The 16305-nt window shown below is 38.5% G+C and overlaps 1 protein-coding gene across 1 annotated transcript; it reads right to left on the bottom strand.

Moving 5' to 3' along the window:
- Positions 1–2718: 2718 nt before the first annotated feature.
- FKBP2 (FKBP prolyl isomerase 2) lies at positions 2719–15366 on the bottom strand. The gene is made up of 6 exons (XM_072421489.1): positions 15261–15366; positions 12866–13084; positions 8250–8362; positions 4753–4799; positions 4595–4630; positions 2719–2874 (listed from the first exon to the last, which is right to left on the bottom strand). Exons 2-6 carry the CDS (start codon positions 13031–13033, stop codon positions 2813–2815), a joined length of 426 nt encoding a protein of 141 aa, XP_072277590.1. The 5' UTR covers positions 13034–13084; positions 15261–15366; the 3' UTR covers positions 2719–2812.
- Between the last annotated feature and the right edge of the window lie 939 nt (positions 15367–16305).

Raw genomic sequence — 16305 nt, 5'->3', positions numbered from 1 at the left:
CTTTACACCAAAATGTTTAGAAAGATAAAGCTTTATGTCCTGAAAAAAAATGGAAAATAAGTTTGATTTGCTAATTAGGTAGTTTTTGCATTTAATAGAATAGAATATTTTGGATGACTTAACTGTTCATGAGAACAATAAGAACTCGGCTATAGCAGAAATACATTAATGCAGGAATAACTGCATTGAGAAGATTCGGCATACACAGCTGTTCATATGCCTTGATTATTGTTTTAAGTGTGTGATTTCATAGTTATGATGCCATTCAGCAAGCATTCACTGAATGAGCTAGTGAGTAAACACAGCTGTCCTAACATCTAGGAAAAACTTTAGCTGGCTACACACCAGCAGATCCAGCTGCCAAACCAGACCATGAAAAGATGGAACTTTGTCAGATTACAAGTCTGTCAATCCTCAGTAAGAGAATAGGTATTGTATGTCATTGCAGACACAGCCATGCAGAGTGCACACATACATACATACATACATACATACATACATATATATATATATATATATATATATATATACATACATACATACATACACACACACACACACACATATCGTCCACCTGCACAGACTTTGGACAGTAAAAATTTGATTTATGAAAATCAGGATGGATGTGAAAACTCGAAAAATGAGGTTATCAAGCAACAAAACGTTGAGATATATCAATGAGTTTCCAATATTCATTTCATCAGCTTTGATTTTCATAAAGCCAACTAATGTGTTTTTTAAAGCTTGAGATACACTTGGGAAAATAAAATACCTATGGCTTGTTGGTATACCTATGCATTACCCTGTTGGGAAGATTTCCCTTGATTTCCTGTCAGAGAAATGAGAGGTGCAGTTGTCAATGCAATACAAAATCACATATTATAATAAAAATTTCCAATACTTCCAGTTTTATTGAAAACAGGGGTTTGTTGCCATCTGTCCTCACATTGAAGGATATCCGATTGCTTCCGGTCATAACAGGAAGTAAGAAAAAAAAATCTATGCATTGGGTATCAAAGATTTCCAGTAGGTTCTGTACCTTCTCTTCAAAACTTGTCCAAAATGTAAACAAAAAAAAAGAAAAGGAAGGGGGGGGGGGGGGGGGGCGAAGGGTTGATTACATGTGCAGAAATATTATTTAAAACAAAAGGTGTTTGGGTCTCATAGAAGCTTGTCCCATAATATATAAAGGTATTTAATGATGCCACACTTCAGGCCATTTTATCTTTTTCCAGGTTCGGGAGTCCCCAGCCTTGATTGACTACTCTTGAGCATGAACACAGGAGATCAATTCAACTGGCCACCCATACTTACTCCACATGTGTTCCTGTCACCTAATAAATAAAAAAATTGATAATGGATAGATAGGTCCAAATATCCATCAGCTAGCTTTCATCATTGTAGGGTTGTGATAGCTTGAGTTTTTAGTGGGTGTGTTATAAATTAAACTCATGTTACATATTAGTTCCCCAGGCATTGGCTCAGGGAATAAGCATAGCTTTATAATCTCAGAAATCTCATGTAGTACATGAGTCAGACAAGCTGCATCCATTAGTGTCTTTATACACACGTGTTCTTGTTTGAAGCAGATACCCTACTAGATTGTAAGCTCTTCGGGGCAGGCTCCTCTCCTCCTGTATCACTGTATATATTAGTCTGTCATTTGCAATCCCTATTTAATGTACAGTGCTGCGTATGTTGGCGCTAAATAAATCCTGTTTATTATTAATAATAATAATAATAATAATAATGTGGTTTGACACATTTTTGAACATTTATCAAGGCAACAGATAAACACACATGTCATTACAGATATTCTTCTGGAAATGCAACTTGTCTGGCTGCCCTATTGATTTAATGACTTCCATACTGGTGTGGGACTTTGCATATTTTCTGGGCCAGTGTCATACAGTATTGAAAAACAAGGATTAGTGTCACAGTATACAACTTGCAATTTAAAAAGGTGGTCAGTAATTGCAATCCTCTTTTCTTAGGACAGGTTTTCTGTGTATAAGGCCAAAATCCAACAAACGGGATCTAAAGGTAGACAATCCTAAAACATAGCCTAATACTGGGAACATACATATAAGAGGGGAGTGCACAAAACACCCCACCAGTGTTCTGCTGTTTCCATTAGTGTACATGTAGCAAGGTAGAGTAGAGCGGAAACACCAATTGCTCAATTGGTGCAGAAAATATAGTGTCACACATGCACATTCAATGCAATGGGCAAAGCATGCAAATTTCACATCTATATTTAGCGGTCTGGCAGAAGTTCAGCTTTTAACAAGGCCAGTGGTATGGTTTATATGTTGACAAAAATGAAAGCTCAGTGGGTTTTACTGTATTTTTCATTCCCCTCCAGGACACAAACCCCATAAAACTTTTAGGAATAATCGTGTGAAAGGAGTACACCAACCCTTATTTAAAGAATTCAGGTTCTATCCTGCAGTCTGGAGGCCAAGAAGAATACATACCATGATTTTATCATTTCTGTTGTGAAAAGCTCAAGAACGTTTGGCTGATTTCCATGATATTAAAAAAAGATTTAGAGACAAAAAAATAAAACCCAAGATAAGCGTCCCTTGAATGACTGTGGGTAGATAACACAAGGGATTTCAGAGGTTGTCTGCATTAAATTTAGCCCTGGCTTATTAATTGCTCATCTGGAAAAAGTTGAATCTTAACATGTAATTATGCAAATGAACAGAGCCGCAATTTGTGTGTCTGTGTTTATTCAGCACTGTGCGAGACGCTGCCTTCAAGCACAAACAGGACCCCTTACAAAAGGAATGAAATGCTCCCACCACAATTACAAATCTGAACGTCTTTGAATGCTTAAAAGCTCCACCTCAAATATAAGAGTGGCTCCTCCTGAAAGAAAAAGACAAATATGCATATTAGCAAAACCACCTAGGCCAAAAGTACAGTGGTAACATCTTTTTTTCTTTGTAAGATGAACATGCACAGAAATGTAACCAATAGAACCTAAATATCACCTTTCACTGTTTAACGCATACCTAAACTCAGAACTCTCACTTTACATAAAAGGGTAGATAACCCTTTTATGTTAAGTAAAAATTCTGTGTGTTTATTTATTTTTTTAAAAAGGGTGTTGCACTTAAAAAAAAACAAATAAAAAAAAAAAAGTGCAGCACCACCCCCTTCTCAATCTCCTAGGCGACTCCGGGATTATACTGCGCTGTGGGATCGAAGGCACGTTTTTTTTTTTGGACATTTTTGAGCCTAGTTCCTCTTTAACTGTAATGTTAGCATTTGCATCCTTTTCCTAATTAAGGTTGAATGATTTGTGGATGCAACATTCATGCTGTGGTCGGCTAATATCAGCGGGCTATAACCGTAATATTCAGTTGAACTGTTTAAGATCAGGAACAATTTATACAATAGGTGACATTTATAAAAGGCAAAAAAAGGCACTTGAAAAGTCTTAGGAATTGCTACAAAATGTTCACTCTTTGCCTAAAATTTGTAATTAAAATGATGACATTTATTTGCGATTATAATAGAATGGATATTTACAAAAGGAAGATATTATGAATATATGGACAATAACATAAATACCTGTTTTTCATTGTATTGTCTCCCATCTATTTTTTTAATTAATAATAAAGCAGGCCTATCACCATAATTTTCACCTAATAAAAGGGTAGAGGGGCCGTCACCCTATTTCATCCTTTTCCTTCCTTTCCAATTTCATTGACTTCTCCTCTGATCTTAATTCTACAAGTTTCTGAATTACCCTACATTTTTCCCTTCCTATTCCTTGTTTCCCAAAAGTCTACATTACCCTTGCAGTGGGCTTTCTCTTAAAGTCATTGAATAAAATACCTAAAAAATTAACACCCTCACTTATGCAGTATTAGAACTCCGCTGACTTTTTCCTCTGGTGCTGGTTCCTTTCTTTTATTGTATAAAAAATGTGCTCCCTTTTTAGGTTATCACCATATAGAAACTATACCACTTGAAGCTGTAATTGTTGAATTTATATCTACTTTCCGTGTTATGACACTATTCCTTCCTTGCACACATATATATATATATATATATATATATAAAATGTAACCTTTATTATGGTCTTCATATCTATGGATTCATTTGCTTTATCTGTGTTGATAGGATTCATAACATTCAGTCTCATCTTTAACTCCCACATTTACCTTATTGCACTGCAGATGAAATGGGTAAGGTTCAGCAGATTATAAACAGAAAGGTTACCATCTGTGTCCATACCAACTTTAAATCGCCACTGATAACATAGCTTTCCAGGCTTGTTGTTTAAGAAGCAATTTCAGATTCTGGCTTCCTATTTTTTCCTTGCAGCCATCCTTGTGTCACTGCCTGCTGCCCTCCTCTCAGAAAACCTAATATTCTTGTTGGATACTCAGACAATTCTGCTGCAATAAGGTATATACTCAATTTATAGCAGCTAGAAATATGTTCTTTTCAGGAAGTCTTTACGGACAGATTTAGCCAGGAGATGGCAAATGGAACAAAATATCTGTGAAAAACAACAAGTACAATGGTGTACAACCTAATTTGCAAGAGATAAGTTACTTGGAAAGGTCCACCTCACCTGGAATTTTGGGTGGTGCACCTCTATCTCCATATCCTGCAGAAGGAAAATAAATTTAGGGCTTATTTAGCATTATTAACTTACACAAATTAAATATATATACATTTATATATTTATTTATTAAATTCCATACTCCCACTTGAAATAAAAATTCTTACCAAGTTCTGGAGGAATAACCAGCTTCCTTTTCTCTCCTTCACACATTCTGTAAAATAAAAGCAGCACTTTAGTATAAATTATGTTAAGTACCAGTGACAGAGTAATGCTCTATGATATTCAGGTGAGTTTACTAGATCAGGGGGCATTGTAAATGCTTTGAAAATAACATTTAACAGCACAAGAAGCAAGAGTGGCTCAGTCTGAAAACTAAAAATGCACTACCACCAATCTGTGTAATATGTAATGCAGCATGACTTCCACCAATTTATAGGGTTCTTTTGATTTTTATTATACTGTTGAAAATTTTATGAATTAAACCCCATTCTAAATACTGACAATAAAGTAATTCAGTCCAACTTAAAAAGCATATTTTTTGTAATACCTGTAAACCTGTGATTGTGCACGGATTTACTCAATGTAAATTTAGCCCAAGAAAAAAAAAGCCTGTTACATGCAGGAATACATGGTAAAAAATGAATGCACCCCCTCTCATGAAATAGCTATTGTGTATATCAATCCACTTTTAATAGTACAGTCTAGTGTATATAAAAGGTTGATGGCTTTTTAAGGGGTGAGAGCTGATTATTTTGGAATATACCATATACAAAATGCTAGCCACTCTGCCCTCAAAAATAAAGCAGATTCTGTACCATATTCTCAGCCTTTTATGATATGCACTCCAGAGGCCCCTCTGTCAGGCACACTCCATGCAGGTGACGGAACAGTCTGCGATCAGTGTGGACTGCACACACATAACAAAGAATGGAGCTTCCATCCACAAATTTACCCACTTAGAACAGAAGGCCAGGAAAACTAAGCCAGATCAATGCTATCCAGACAGATGCTAATTAAAAGGCATTTGAGATTCACCCTTCTCTTTAATGAGTAGACAGAAACACAGGCACTCAGAATGGCAAATTAATGCAAATGAAGTCTTGTCTGTCACAAGAAATCATACATATTAATCCGCTGCTATATTAATCCCGTAAATCTCTGAGAGTAAGGAAGTCTCCAGTGTCAGGTGACAAAGCCCAGACATGTCATGTAAAATAAGAGACAGTTTTTGTGTTATTTACATTTGATATAAAGAGAGGGGACTACACAGGGTTGCACAGATGTGGAAATATCTACATCTAAGGGATTGGTTTATCCATAGCAGACGCCACTTCTGTATAAAAACATTAATCGATGGAGTAGAAGCAAAACTATATCCCCCATCCTCCTCCCTTAAATATTTCCCTAGGTGTCAGAAATTAGTACTGACACAGCTATTTACAGGTATACAGCTATGCACAAAGAGCTTGAAGGTAAAGTAAGAAGATGGCACCCCCTGCTGGAGAAATACCATAAAACATGCATGTTAAATTATGGTTGGTTTTCTGTGTAATCTATAAACTTCTGTATGCACATGAATGTATTCTAGCATTGGCAAAAAATATTTTGTAAAAAACAAATACTGTAATAAAACCTATATATTTTAATATAATATTTTCTACAACTTTGTATTGACTATTACCACATGGTAATATACATGCAGTAGCATTTCCATGTATATCAGTGCTCAACCCAGAATTTTTTTTTAAGCCGGGTGGGAAGAAATTGTAGGTGGGTGGCAGCCCCTGTATTGTGACCAAACTCTTTAGTAACCACCCAAAAACAGCCGGGTGGGTGCTGAAAAGTGCCGGGTGGTGCGCCCAGCTAAAAAGGCCTGGGGAGAACCCTGTATATATAAATATGTAATTCTTAGCTGTCATGATAAAAAAAACTAGAAGCAAAAACCTCTGCTACACAGGTATTTGACATGGTGAAGGTATTAACAACCAGCAATGCTGCCTCTGGCCCCAGGGAATGATTGCTTTAATTGTCAAGTGATTGCTTAAAAGGGCAACGAATAAGTGTTTTTGAACTATATTTATTATTGTTTACATTTCTTCTGATTTTCATGAAAACCAAAGCTATATCCAATGGTTTTTTATAAGTAATTTTATCAGTTCATGGGATTTTACAGAAAGTATGTTCTGAAGCTGTACTGGCTATAGAAGTTTATATGTTATTTTTGATGGTTTATGTTGCCTTTATCTATCAGTCTCAAAGTATGTGGGTTATATGGGCTGGAATGTGAACATCCACCAGGTGAACTCTGTGGGATATATAAACACAGGTCTAGATCTTCAGGTTGTGTTGGCTTTTGTTTAGGATTGCTGTCACGATTGTTACTTTTTCACATTTTTCAATTGAATCTAAATCTAAAAGAAGCATAATCAGGGCATGAAAAAAGAAATACATTTTATATAAAATCTATACTGTACTTGTCAAATAAAATGTACTTAAAAAACATCTATCCTGCTTTAACTATAATAATAATAAAAGTATGGTAATACATAGTCTTTTGAAAGCTCCTAAAGACACCCTGTCACCAACTTCAAAAATCACAGGGGAAAAAAAATCAAATATTTTAAAAAACTGACTTGAAGCATTTTTCTTTTATGCAATTTGTTACAGGAGTCAACTTCCTAGCAACCCCCTTTCCTAAAACACAATAAACGCTAAATAATCTTGCAAGAAGCAAATTATTATATGCAATGGTCTGGAAACAGGGTCCCATCTGAATCTGATATTGATATAAGTTTCATCAGTGTGAGCCAGTCCCTTCTAAAATCTTTTTAGTTAAAACGGAAGTAAACCCAAAAAAAAAAAACCCAAAACACACACACACACACTTCAATCCCAAGGAGCAGTCTATCCGATGGAAGGTTTCTTCCATCGGGTCCCACGTCATCTCGGCATTCGTCCTCGGCCGGGCGCCGACATCTTCTTCCCAAGAAGGAGCAGCCAAGACCCTCTGGGGGATGCGTGACGTGGGTATCCCGGGAGGCTCTGCACTTCCATTAATTCTTGATTGCCAAGGCTTTTTTATTATCATGTTTTACATTCACATTTATTCATTTCCTGCACATTACAAAGTTTAATATTTAATCCTTTTCACAAAGCCAGTCTCATCAACAGCAATAAGTTTAAGTCATCCTAACTATCCCATCCTAACCGTAAAGGATACTGGCAGGTTCTTTATTGCATAATGGACATGCTATAGCTCTTTGTCAATAAAATAATCTTTCTTTCCTGATTGCTCTTTTGGCTTCAAGATCTTTGGCCATCATGATTGGCCAAGCTGAAGTGCTGCAACACCTGCACATGTGCAGGGGAGTTTACTCTGCAGCCAGTTGTGCCAGTACAGTACAGAGAATAGTGAAAACAAACAGGTAAGTGTTTTAATGCAGAAGACATACCACCTTCCCTTTCTACAATAAAGAATCTGCCTGCTCACAATTTTAAGCTTAGGTTTGCTTTATAGTATGCCATGATTTTAAACCACCATAACTTTTGATGCATGCTGCATATGAACTGAATCTGCTACATAATTATCAGGAAAAAATGCCAAATATTTACTTATATAAAATAACTAACAATAATATGTGATCTTGGCAGGACAACATACCCTAGCAGACCTTGGTCCCAGCCTTTGATGACCTGTCCAGCGCCTAGTGTGAAAGTGAAAGGTTGATTTCTGGGTATGCTGCTATCAAACTCTGTGCCATCCTCCAGCTTCCCCTGTAAGCAGAAAAGAGTATATATATTGGAGATCACACTTACATTTCTTTTTGGTTAAAATTATTATTATTACACATTATTTATATAGTGCCGAAATTTACTTTGTACGAAGCACTGTACAAAGTCCATAATCATGTCAATAACTATCTTTCAAAAGGGCTCACAATCACAATGTCCCTACAATAGCCATATGTCAATTTTTTGGGGGGGAAGCCAACTAACATACCAGCATGTTTTAAAATTGTAGGAGTAAAGCCACGCAAACGTGGGGAGAACCTGCAAACTCCATGCAGACTAAGCCACCATGCTGCCCATAATTAACATACCCCACCTCCCAAATGTGGCATTTAATTGCGGAAGTATCTTTTGGCTTGGAAGAACCAATCTGGCCACAGACACTCCACTATCTGTCAAAATCTATGAAGGTTAACTAGTAAGGTCTTATTATTAAATCTAAAGAAATTACAAATGATACAACTCGATTTATTAAAACACAGATGTGCATATAAAACCCCACATAGCTAGCGCTGATTCCATTTTCAAACAGAGATGCCCTAACTCTAAATTCAGTCAGCAGTCTTGACACAAATTACCCAATCATTCTCTTTACGACAGTTTGCGGTCATGCTAGACATAGTTACATAGTAGGTTAGGTTGAAAAAAAGACACAAGTCAATCGAGTTCAACCACTAGGGAAATAAACATATCCCCGGTATAAAACCCTATAAGACCTAGTTGGTCCAGAGGAAGGCAAAAAAAAAAAACACTGGCTGGTACAATTTGCTTCAACAGGGGAAAAAACTCCTTCCCGATTCCATGAGGCGATCGGATGTTCCCTGGATCAACAGTCACTGTTTATTTTACTTTAAATCCTTAACCTCCTGGGCGTTACACTGATGTCTAGATTTCTGTTCCAAAAGCGTTACACTGTTTTTCATGAAATTTTTTTTTTAAATTGTAGACCTGTAACTTACAGAAATATGTCCGAACAGGGTTCTAGTAGATATCATGAATATAAAAAAATGTTTGAAACACACAATCATGAAAAAAAAAATTACTTTTAATAAAATTAAATAAAAGACACAAAAATCAGCTTAAACAAGAATACATAAATAAATGAAAAATACTGAAAATGCGATAATTCGGTATACTGTATAGTAATATATTTTTCTAAAACACCTCCCTAGTGTCCGTCACATACCTATAGACAAAACCACATAAATATATTTTCTATTATTTTGGATTGGATTGGATGCAGGACTTTGTATTCAATCCAATCCAAAATGTGTTTGAATGAGTTTGAATTTGAATTTCCCGCACACGCGCCGACGTCATCGCCGAGGGACACGCACACGCTACGGACGGAGAAGCCGGCCGGCTTCTTCTCGGAGAAGGCACCCGACACTGGAGGACAACACTGGATGATCACAGCGGGACCAGGTAAGAAGCCGGCCGGCATCTTCTTCACCGCCGGCCGGCTTCTAACCTGGTCCCGCTGGTTCTCGGAAAAGGCACCCGACGCTGGAGGACAACGCTGGAACATGAACACGACGCTGGATGATAACAGCGGGACCAGGTGATGATTTTATCGGTCGGGCTTAACGGTTGGGTGGTTAATACTCAATTATATTCTGTGCTTCCAGAAAAGCATCCAGCTTTTTCTTAAAGCAATGTATAGTAGTTGCTTAAACTACTTCCCGAGGGAGCCAATTGCACATTTTCACAGACCTTACAGTGAAGAATCCCTTCCTTATCCGGAGCTTAAACTTCTTTTCCTCCAGATGAAGAGTGCCCTCTTGTTCTTTGTAATGATCTCATAGTGAATAATGAGGAAGAGAGTTTTCTATATAGACTGATTATATATTTATACAGATTGATCATATCCCCCCTCAACATCTCTTCTCAAGGGAGAATTGTTTAAGTTCAGCTAATCTCTCCTCATAGCTGAGCTTCTCCATTCCTTTTATTAATTTAGTTGCCCTTCTCTGCACTTTTTCCAATTCCACAATGTCTTTTTTCTGGACTGGTGCCCAAAAGTGGACTGCATATTACAGATGTGGTCTGACCAATGCTTTGTACAGGGGCAGGATTATGTCACTATCTCTTTAAATACAAGAAAGTACTTTGCTAGATTTAGATAATAACAGCATGCAATGCCAAGCTGCAATAAGTCTATGATCTACCAGAACCCCCAGATTCTTTTCCATTTCTGACCTCCCCAAATGTATTTCCCCTAGACAGTATGAAGCATGCATGTTGTTAGTGCATAACTTTACATTTTTCAATATTAAATGTCATTTGCCACTTGGCCGCCCAATCAAACAGTACATCCAGGTCAGATTGTAGATTATAGACATCCTGTATGGACTTAAATCCATTACATGGTTTAGCGTCATCAGCAAGCACAGAAATTGTACTATTAATTCCAATCTCTATATCATTTAAAAAGATGTTAAACAGTAAAAGGTCCCAACACTGAACCCTGGGGTACACCGCTAATAACCTTAGACCATCCAGAGTATAAATCATTAACCAATACTCTCTGGATGCTGTCCTTAAGCCAGTTTTCTATACATTTACAGATTGACTTTTCTAAACCTATTGAACCTAACTTGCATATTACCCGTCTGTGGGGTACGGTGTCAAATGCTTTAGCAAAGTCCAAATACACTATATCAACTGCTATCCCACTGTTTACCTGTTTACTTACTTCCTCATAAAAACAGAGTAAATTTGTTTGACAACTTCGGTCTTTAAGTGAGCCATGCTCACTATCACTTATAATGTAGGCCTATAATTCTTAGGCATAACTCACTAAAATATGTGCAATATTTAAAAAAAAATAATAAACTTTAAATAAAAAAAAATAGTAAAACATGTGATATAACTATACAGTAGCATGTAAAAATTATATCATTTAATTATATAAAGATTTCTTTGTATTGGACTCAAAACAGCTAATGACTGCTTTTGTTTTGAAGATTGAAACCATATTGGCCTTTCGCCAATCCATTGGTACCATGCCAGTGATTAAAGAGTCTCTAAATATTAGAAATAATGGCTTTGAAATAACTGAACTCAGCTCTTGGAGGACACGTGGATGTAATCCATCAGGTCTAACTGCTTTGTCAACCTTAATTTGCCCAACTGTTTCTCAATCATATCAATTTTGAGCCATTGTGAACTGTTGAAGGCAGTGACATTGCTATTATGAATTTGGACTTGAGCTCTGCCAGTTTCCTTTGTGTACACAGATAAAAAAAGTGTTTAGTAAATCCGCCTTTTCTTTATCCCCAGCTACCAACCCAGAGACATCCTTAAAGGGGCCTACATGCTCAGATCTGATCTGTGTGCTAATAATATATTTTAAAAATAGTTTGGGGTTTGCCTTAGATTTTAAAGGAAAGTGTCTTTCATTTTGAAGTTTTGCACATTTTATCTCCTTTTTACATCTTTTGTTATATTCTTTATAGTTTTCAACCGATGAAGGTTATCATTCATTTTTATATTTTTGAAATGTCCTTTTCTTATTCTTTATGGCTTTTTTAACTTCACCTGTGAGCCACATAAGTTAGGAGCCTAAAATTAAAACCTATTACCCATTGGAATATATTTTTCAATGTGCTTGTATAGAACAGACTTGAAACATTCTCATTTCTGTTCTGTGTTCTTTGAGAACAATATTGTCTCCCCAGTCCAAGTCACAGAGAGCTGCCCTTAATAATGCAAAATTTGCTTTTATCTTTGTTTTTAATCTTTCCTGTTTTTGCTTCCCGTTTACAACTTACATTAAATGAAATCATATTATGGTCACTGCTACCCAGATTCTCTTTTATATGCACATTTTCTCCAATAAACTTTCATTATTTATATAAAAAAAAGAAGATTTTGTTGTTTAGTTTTTGTTTAATAAGTTTACAGCACTTTATTATCTTTCCTAATAATAATAATAACTATTATTATTATTAAACAGGATTTATATAGCGCCAAGATATTATGCAGCACACATATAATTGTGTTGTGCTGCATACAGAACCTAGTGGTATTTTTAATGAGAGTATTAGAAAGGTTTCCCTAACTGTGGTTTGGTGCTAGAATACTCCTGTGCTGTTGAGATCTATTTCAGTAATTTATTTAATCAGATAGGCAAAGCAAACCACCACCATATATTGGAGTCTAAAGGCAGTCCCAGTGGTTAATTCTGCTTATCATCTTCTTTCCTAAGATATATCAACCACACAAGTACCCCAGTCATAGAGCTGCACTGTGAAAATGAGCTGTAAATACTCGGACATATCAGGAAGAAGGTGAATATGAAATTCACAAATATGGCTGACACATATACATATAGACACACATGAATATATATATATATATAAAAATAAACATCCAATTGATCCCTTATGCATGCATATATGTAAATACAATGAAAAAGACAAACTTTTTGAGTCTGATATTGACACTAGTTTTTAAAGCACCACATCCCTAAATCTATGTACTTACTGTGTAATGCATGTTGAGGGTATCCCCTTTACGAGATTTAATGGGGCAGTTTTCCACTCTCTTCTTTACTCCAATTTGTAACTTTTTACTGCCCTCTTTACAAAAAGCTGGGGGTAGCAAGGAGAAAACAAGTAGGCACCACAAAGGCGTAAGTAACATAGTGTTCATCTTGATGGCAGGATGATCTCCCAGCTGTTAAAAGTCACACAGTTCTATGCCCTGTAAAGGTTCATTATTCCCCTACACCCGCCCCTTCCCATCAACCCCATCCCACTGAAACACAAACACACAAAACACGCACACATAACAGTTTAGTGCCTCCCCAACTGCTGAGGTATATCACCACCCTTTCTTTCTCACGATTCCCCTTTATCTGAAACCCCTGGTTTTGTACTGTAGGGTCCCCACTTTGCATTGTCTGTCACAAAACACTCCTCTTTGTGTTTTCTTGGCTCTCTTGGCACCCATACATCCTCCTCACCCAACTGCCATGCAGAGCCCTGCTTCCCTGCCTCTTGGTTCCTCAAAACCCAAACATCCCCTCCTGAAACCTTCTGCCCTCCTCCTCTTCTCCCAGATTCCCTCCTTGTCCATTCCCTTGAAACCCACACATCCTGTTGCTTCTGTCGTTCCACTCTTGCCTCCCCTCGACATCCTAAAATTTGTGTTCTTGTTCCCCTTCGGTGGCCAGAAACAGCACGACAAGCCCCAGCCCAACCACGCCACCAGTTCACCCATTCTTGCAGTTCAGGGGTATCTACCACCCTTCCCCCTTTCTGAGTTAGAGGTTCAGGAATATCTCCATCATCTCTTCTATTATGCTCCTCTGGGCTTTCCCCCACACGGAGGGTGCTACTTAAAGAGTAACCACATGCTTTGGGCCTCTCTTCATCAGTCAATATATCACTATGAGTGGTGGCTTCTGTGTCCCCTAAATACAAATGAAGGCACCAACACCATGTGCCAACTTCCTCTAAGTTCCTGCTATCTTCAACATGTAATGGCTTATCATGAGAAGGTGAAGAGCAAACTTGAGTTTTAAGCTCTATATGCTGGTTGTGTAAAGGGTTTAAATTCTTGTCCTCCATCTCATAATTCCAGTCCCTCTCATACCTTCCTAAATCACAGGAAACCTCTCTGAATGCACCATAATTGCCCTGCTCCATTTCAGTTCCTTCTCCAGACCCGCTGGAACCATTGCCCGGACTTCTGAATTCTGAACAATAGCTACTATAAAACTCAGAAGATCCATTGTAATCCCCTTTGTTTCCCAGAACATGAGGTCTATAGCTCCTAATAACATCCAGAAGATCTTTTTTTTCCTTATGAGAAAATAGTGATTCCCCTGACCTCAGCCCATCACAGCCTTGTGATATCGCTGTGTTCCAGCTACTTTCAGGCCCTATTTCATTTTGTCCAAACTCTTTTTCTGAAGCCCTTACGTATGTTGCCTCAGTCCTGCCACTACAATAAGATCCCCCTTCAAAACTATTTTCTCCTTCAGCATCTTGCTGTGCATCCTCCTCTTCTATACTCAGCCCTCTATACAGTTCCATTCTTTGTTCCCCATCTTGCTGACTCTGGTCCCTACAACCTCCATTAGCTTTGCTTCTCTTCTTTTCATTACATCCTTTGTTCTTCCTTTGCCTTTTTTGAAATACTTGAATATCAAGTTGGCTCCTCTCTGTTTTTTCTGCTTCTTCCTGGATTCTATGATCTGTCTTATTGCACACTATCTGGTGGTCCTCCACCTCCCTGGCATTGCTCCCACACTGCAGCACATTATCAGGCTCCGGCTGGTCCTTTGGTTTCCTTTTGGGAATATCCCCCCCATCAGACTGACTTCTGTCCCCCAGCCTACAGTCACTGGCCATGTCCTGGGATCGCTGATCTGCACAACCTGGTCTGCTACCACTGTCCACCTGCAGAATGGTCATCTCAGCACCACCGCCCCAATATTTCTCCTCACTGGTGTAACTGGTCAGACCCTGGTAAGTCCTCTCCTCCTCCTCCTCCTGCTGCGATCCTGAGCCATGCTGGGAACCGCTATGTACTAAGCAGCTGCTGATTGTCTCCATAGAACCTCGTTCTGATGACCTCGAACTCCGTTCATCACTCATTACAACCTCCTGCAGGTCCCTGTTCTCGTCCTCTTCCTCAGCCCCCTGACTACAGCTTGCATTTCCGCCCTGAGTGTCCCCTTCCACCCTGTGATCACACAGCCCTTCCTGGATACCCCTCCGCCCCAAGAGCAGGTCCTGAGGGCCCCTGATAACGTCCCATGTTACCCTAGCTCCACCCCGGTGTCTTCTCCTCTCCCTCCCCCGTGCCCCGCCACCCCGCTCTTCCCCCGGTCTCCGCATTCCCCTTGCCGGGACTCCTCTCCTGCCCTCACCTCTCCCCTGATCTGTCTGCACGCCGCAGCTTCACACCGACTCAACCCCTCTTCCGCATCCGTATACGTCACTGCACAAGCTGCCCTATCAGGGCGCTGCTGCCACTCACCGGCATCCGTCTATTGGTCAATGCCTCGGTCATTGTCAAGTGATCAGGGGCCACGTCGGGACAGAATGATGAGGACCAACACAAAGCGGGAGGGAAGACAGAATCCTTTTTTATCTGAGCGAGAAAAGAGCCTACAATATGCACATTTATACGACCTCTATTAGAAACGAATACAAATTTGTTGCGTAATAATATAAATTAGGAAAGAATGAGGTCTCTGAAAAAATGTGAGACTATGTTCAAAATATTCACCCCTCCTAAAATCCCTAGAAAGTGGTACATTCCTGTGTCTAGACTGCTAAACCAAGCAAAACAATGCGAGTCGTCAGAGAGTAGCGCGGTGCATGGAGATAGTTTCTATAAATATGCATGTAGTACACAGAGTGCTGATCAATGTGGCAGCATGGACGCAGACCTGTGTATTGTATGCTCACATCTGCAATGCTAATACACCTCAATAATAATCCCTATCTTACAGAAAAAAGGGAATCAATCTCCAGATTAATATATTAAGGTATAAAAATGGCAGCCACATGGCCTAAAATAAAGATCAAATAAACATCAATGCGTAAAGCTTTGAGTGTAGAAAATATTCAACAAAAATCAACAAAAAATAAAGCTGCTGCTGATCAGACAAATCCTTCCCATTTGTCCACCATTGATTGATAGCCATGCATGCTGCAGTTGTGAATAGGCTTCTAATAAGGAAAGGTAATATGCAGCTTGTGTTTGTGTGCAGGCTGTGCTAAAGAATTGCAAACGGATCAATGTGAGTTGAAGTGAGGACACACTGAGGAGTCAAATGAGGACAAGAAAAGAGAGACGGAGGGGGTGAGCTGGGGATACTGAGCAGGAGACATCCAGACAGAAAATAAAGAAGGCCGGATAAAATATGTGCAAATCTTAGAATGATACATAAAGTGCTCCCACCACAA

This window comes from Pyxicephalus adspersus, chromosome 9 (assembly GCF_032062135.1).
Source record: "Pyxicephalus adspersus chromosome 9, UCB_Pads_2.0, whole genome shotgun sequence".
Lineage (NCBI taxonomy): Eukaryota > Metazoa > Chordata > Amphibia > Anura > Pyxicephalidae > Pyxicephalus > Pyxicephalus adspersus.
The sequence above is the reverse complement of the archived record's forward strand: the minus strand, read 5'-3'. Positions and strand labels throughout refer to the sequence as shown.

Coding starts and splice junctions, on each gene's coding strand:
- FKBP2 (XM_072421489.1), bottom strand. CDS start 13,033: ATGAACACTATGTTACTTACGCCTTTGTGGTGCCTACTTGTTTTCTCC. Junction 4,631..4,752: donor GGTTATTCCTCCAGAACTTG/GTAAGAATTTTT, acceptor TTCCTTCTGCAG/GATATGGAGATAGAGGTGCA. Junction 2,875..4,594: donor TGCACCACCCAAAATTCCAG/GTGAGGTGGACC, acceptor TTTTTCTTTCAG/GAGGAGCCACTCTTATATTT.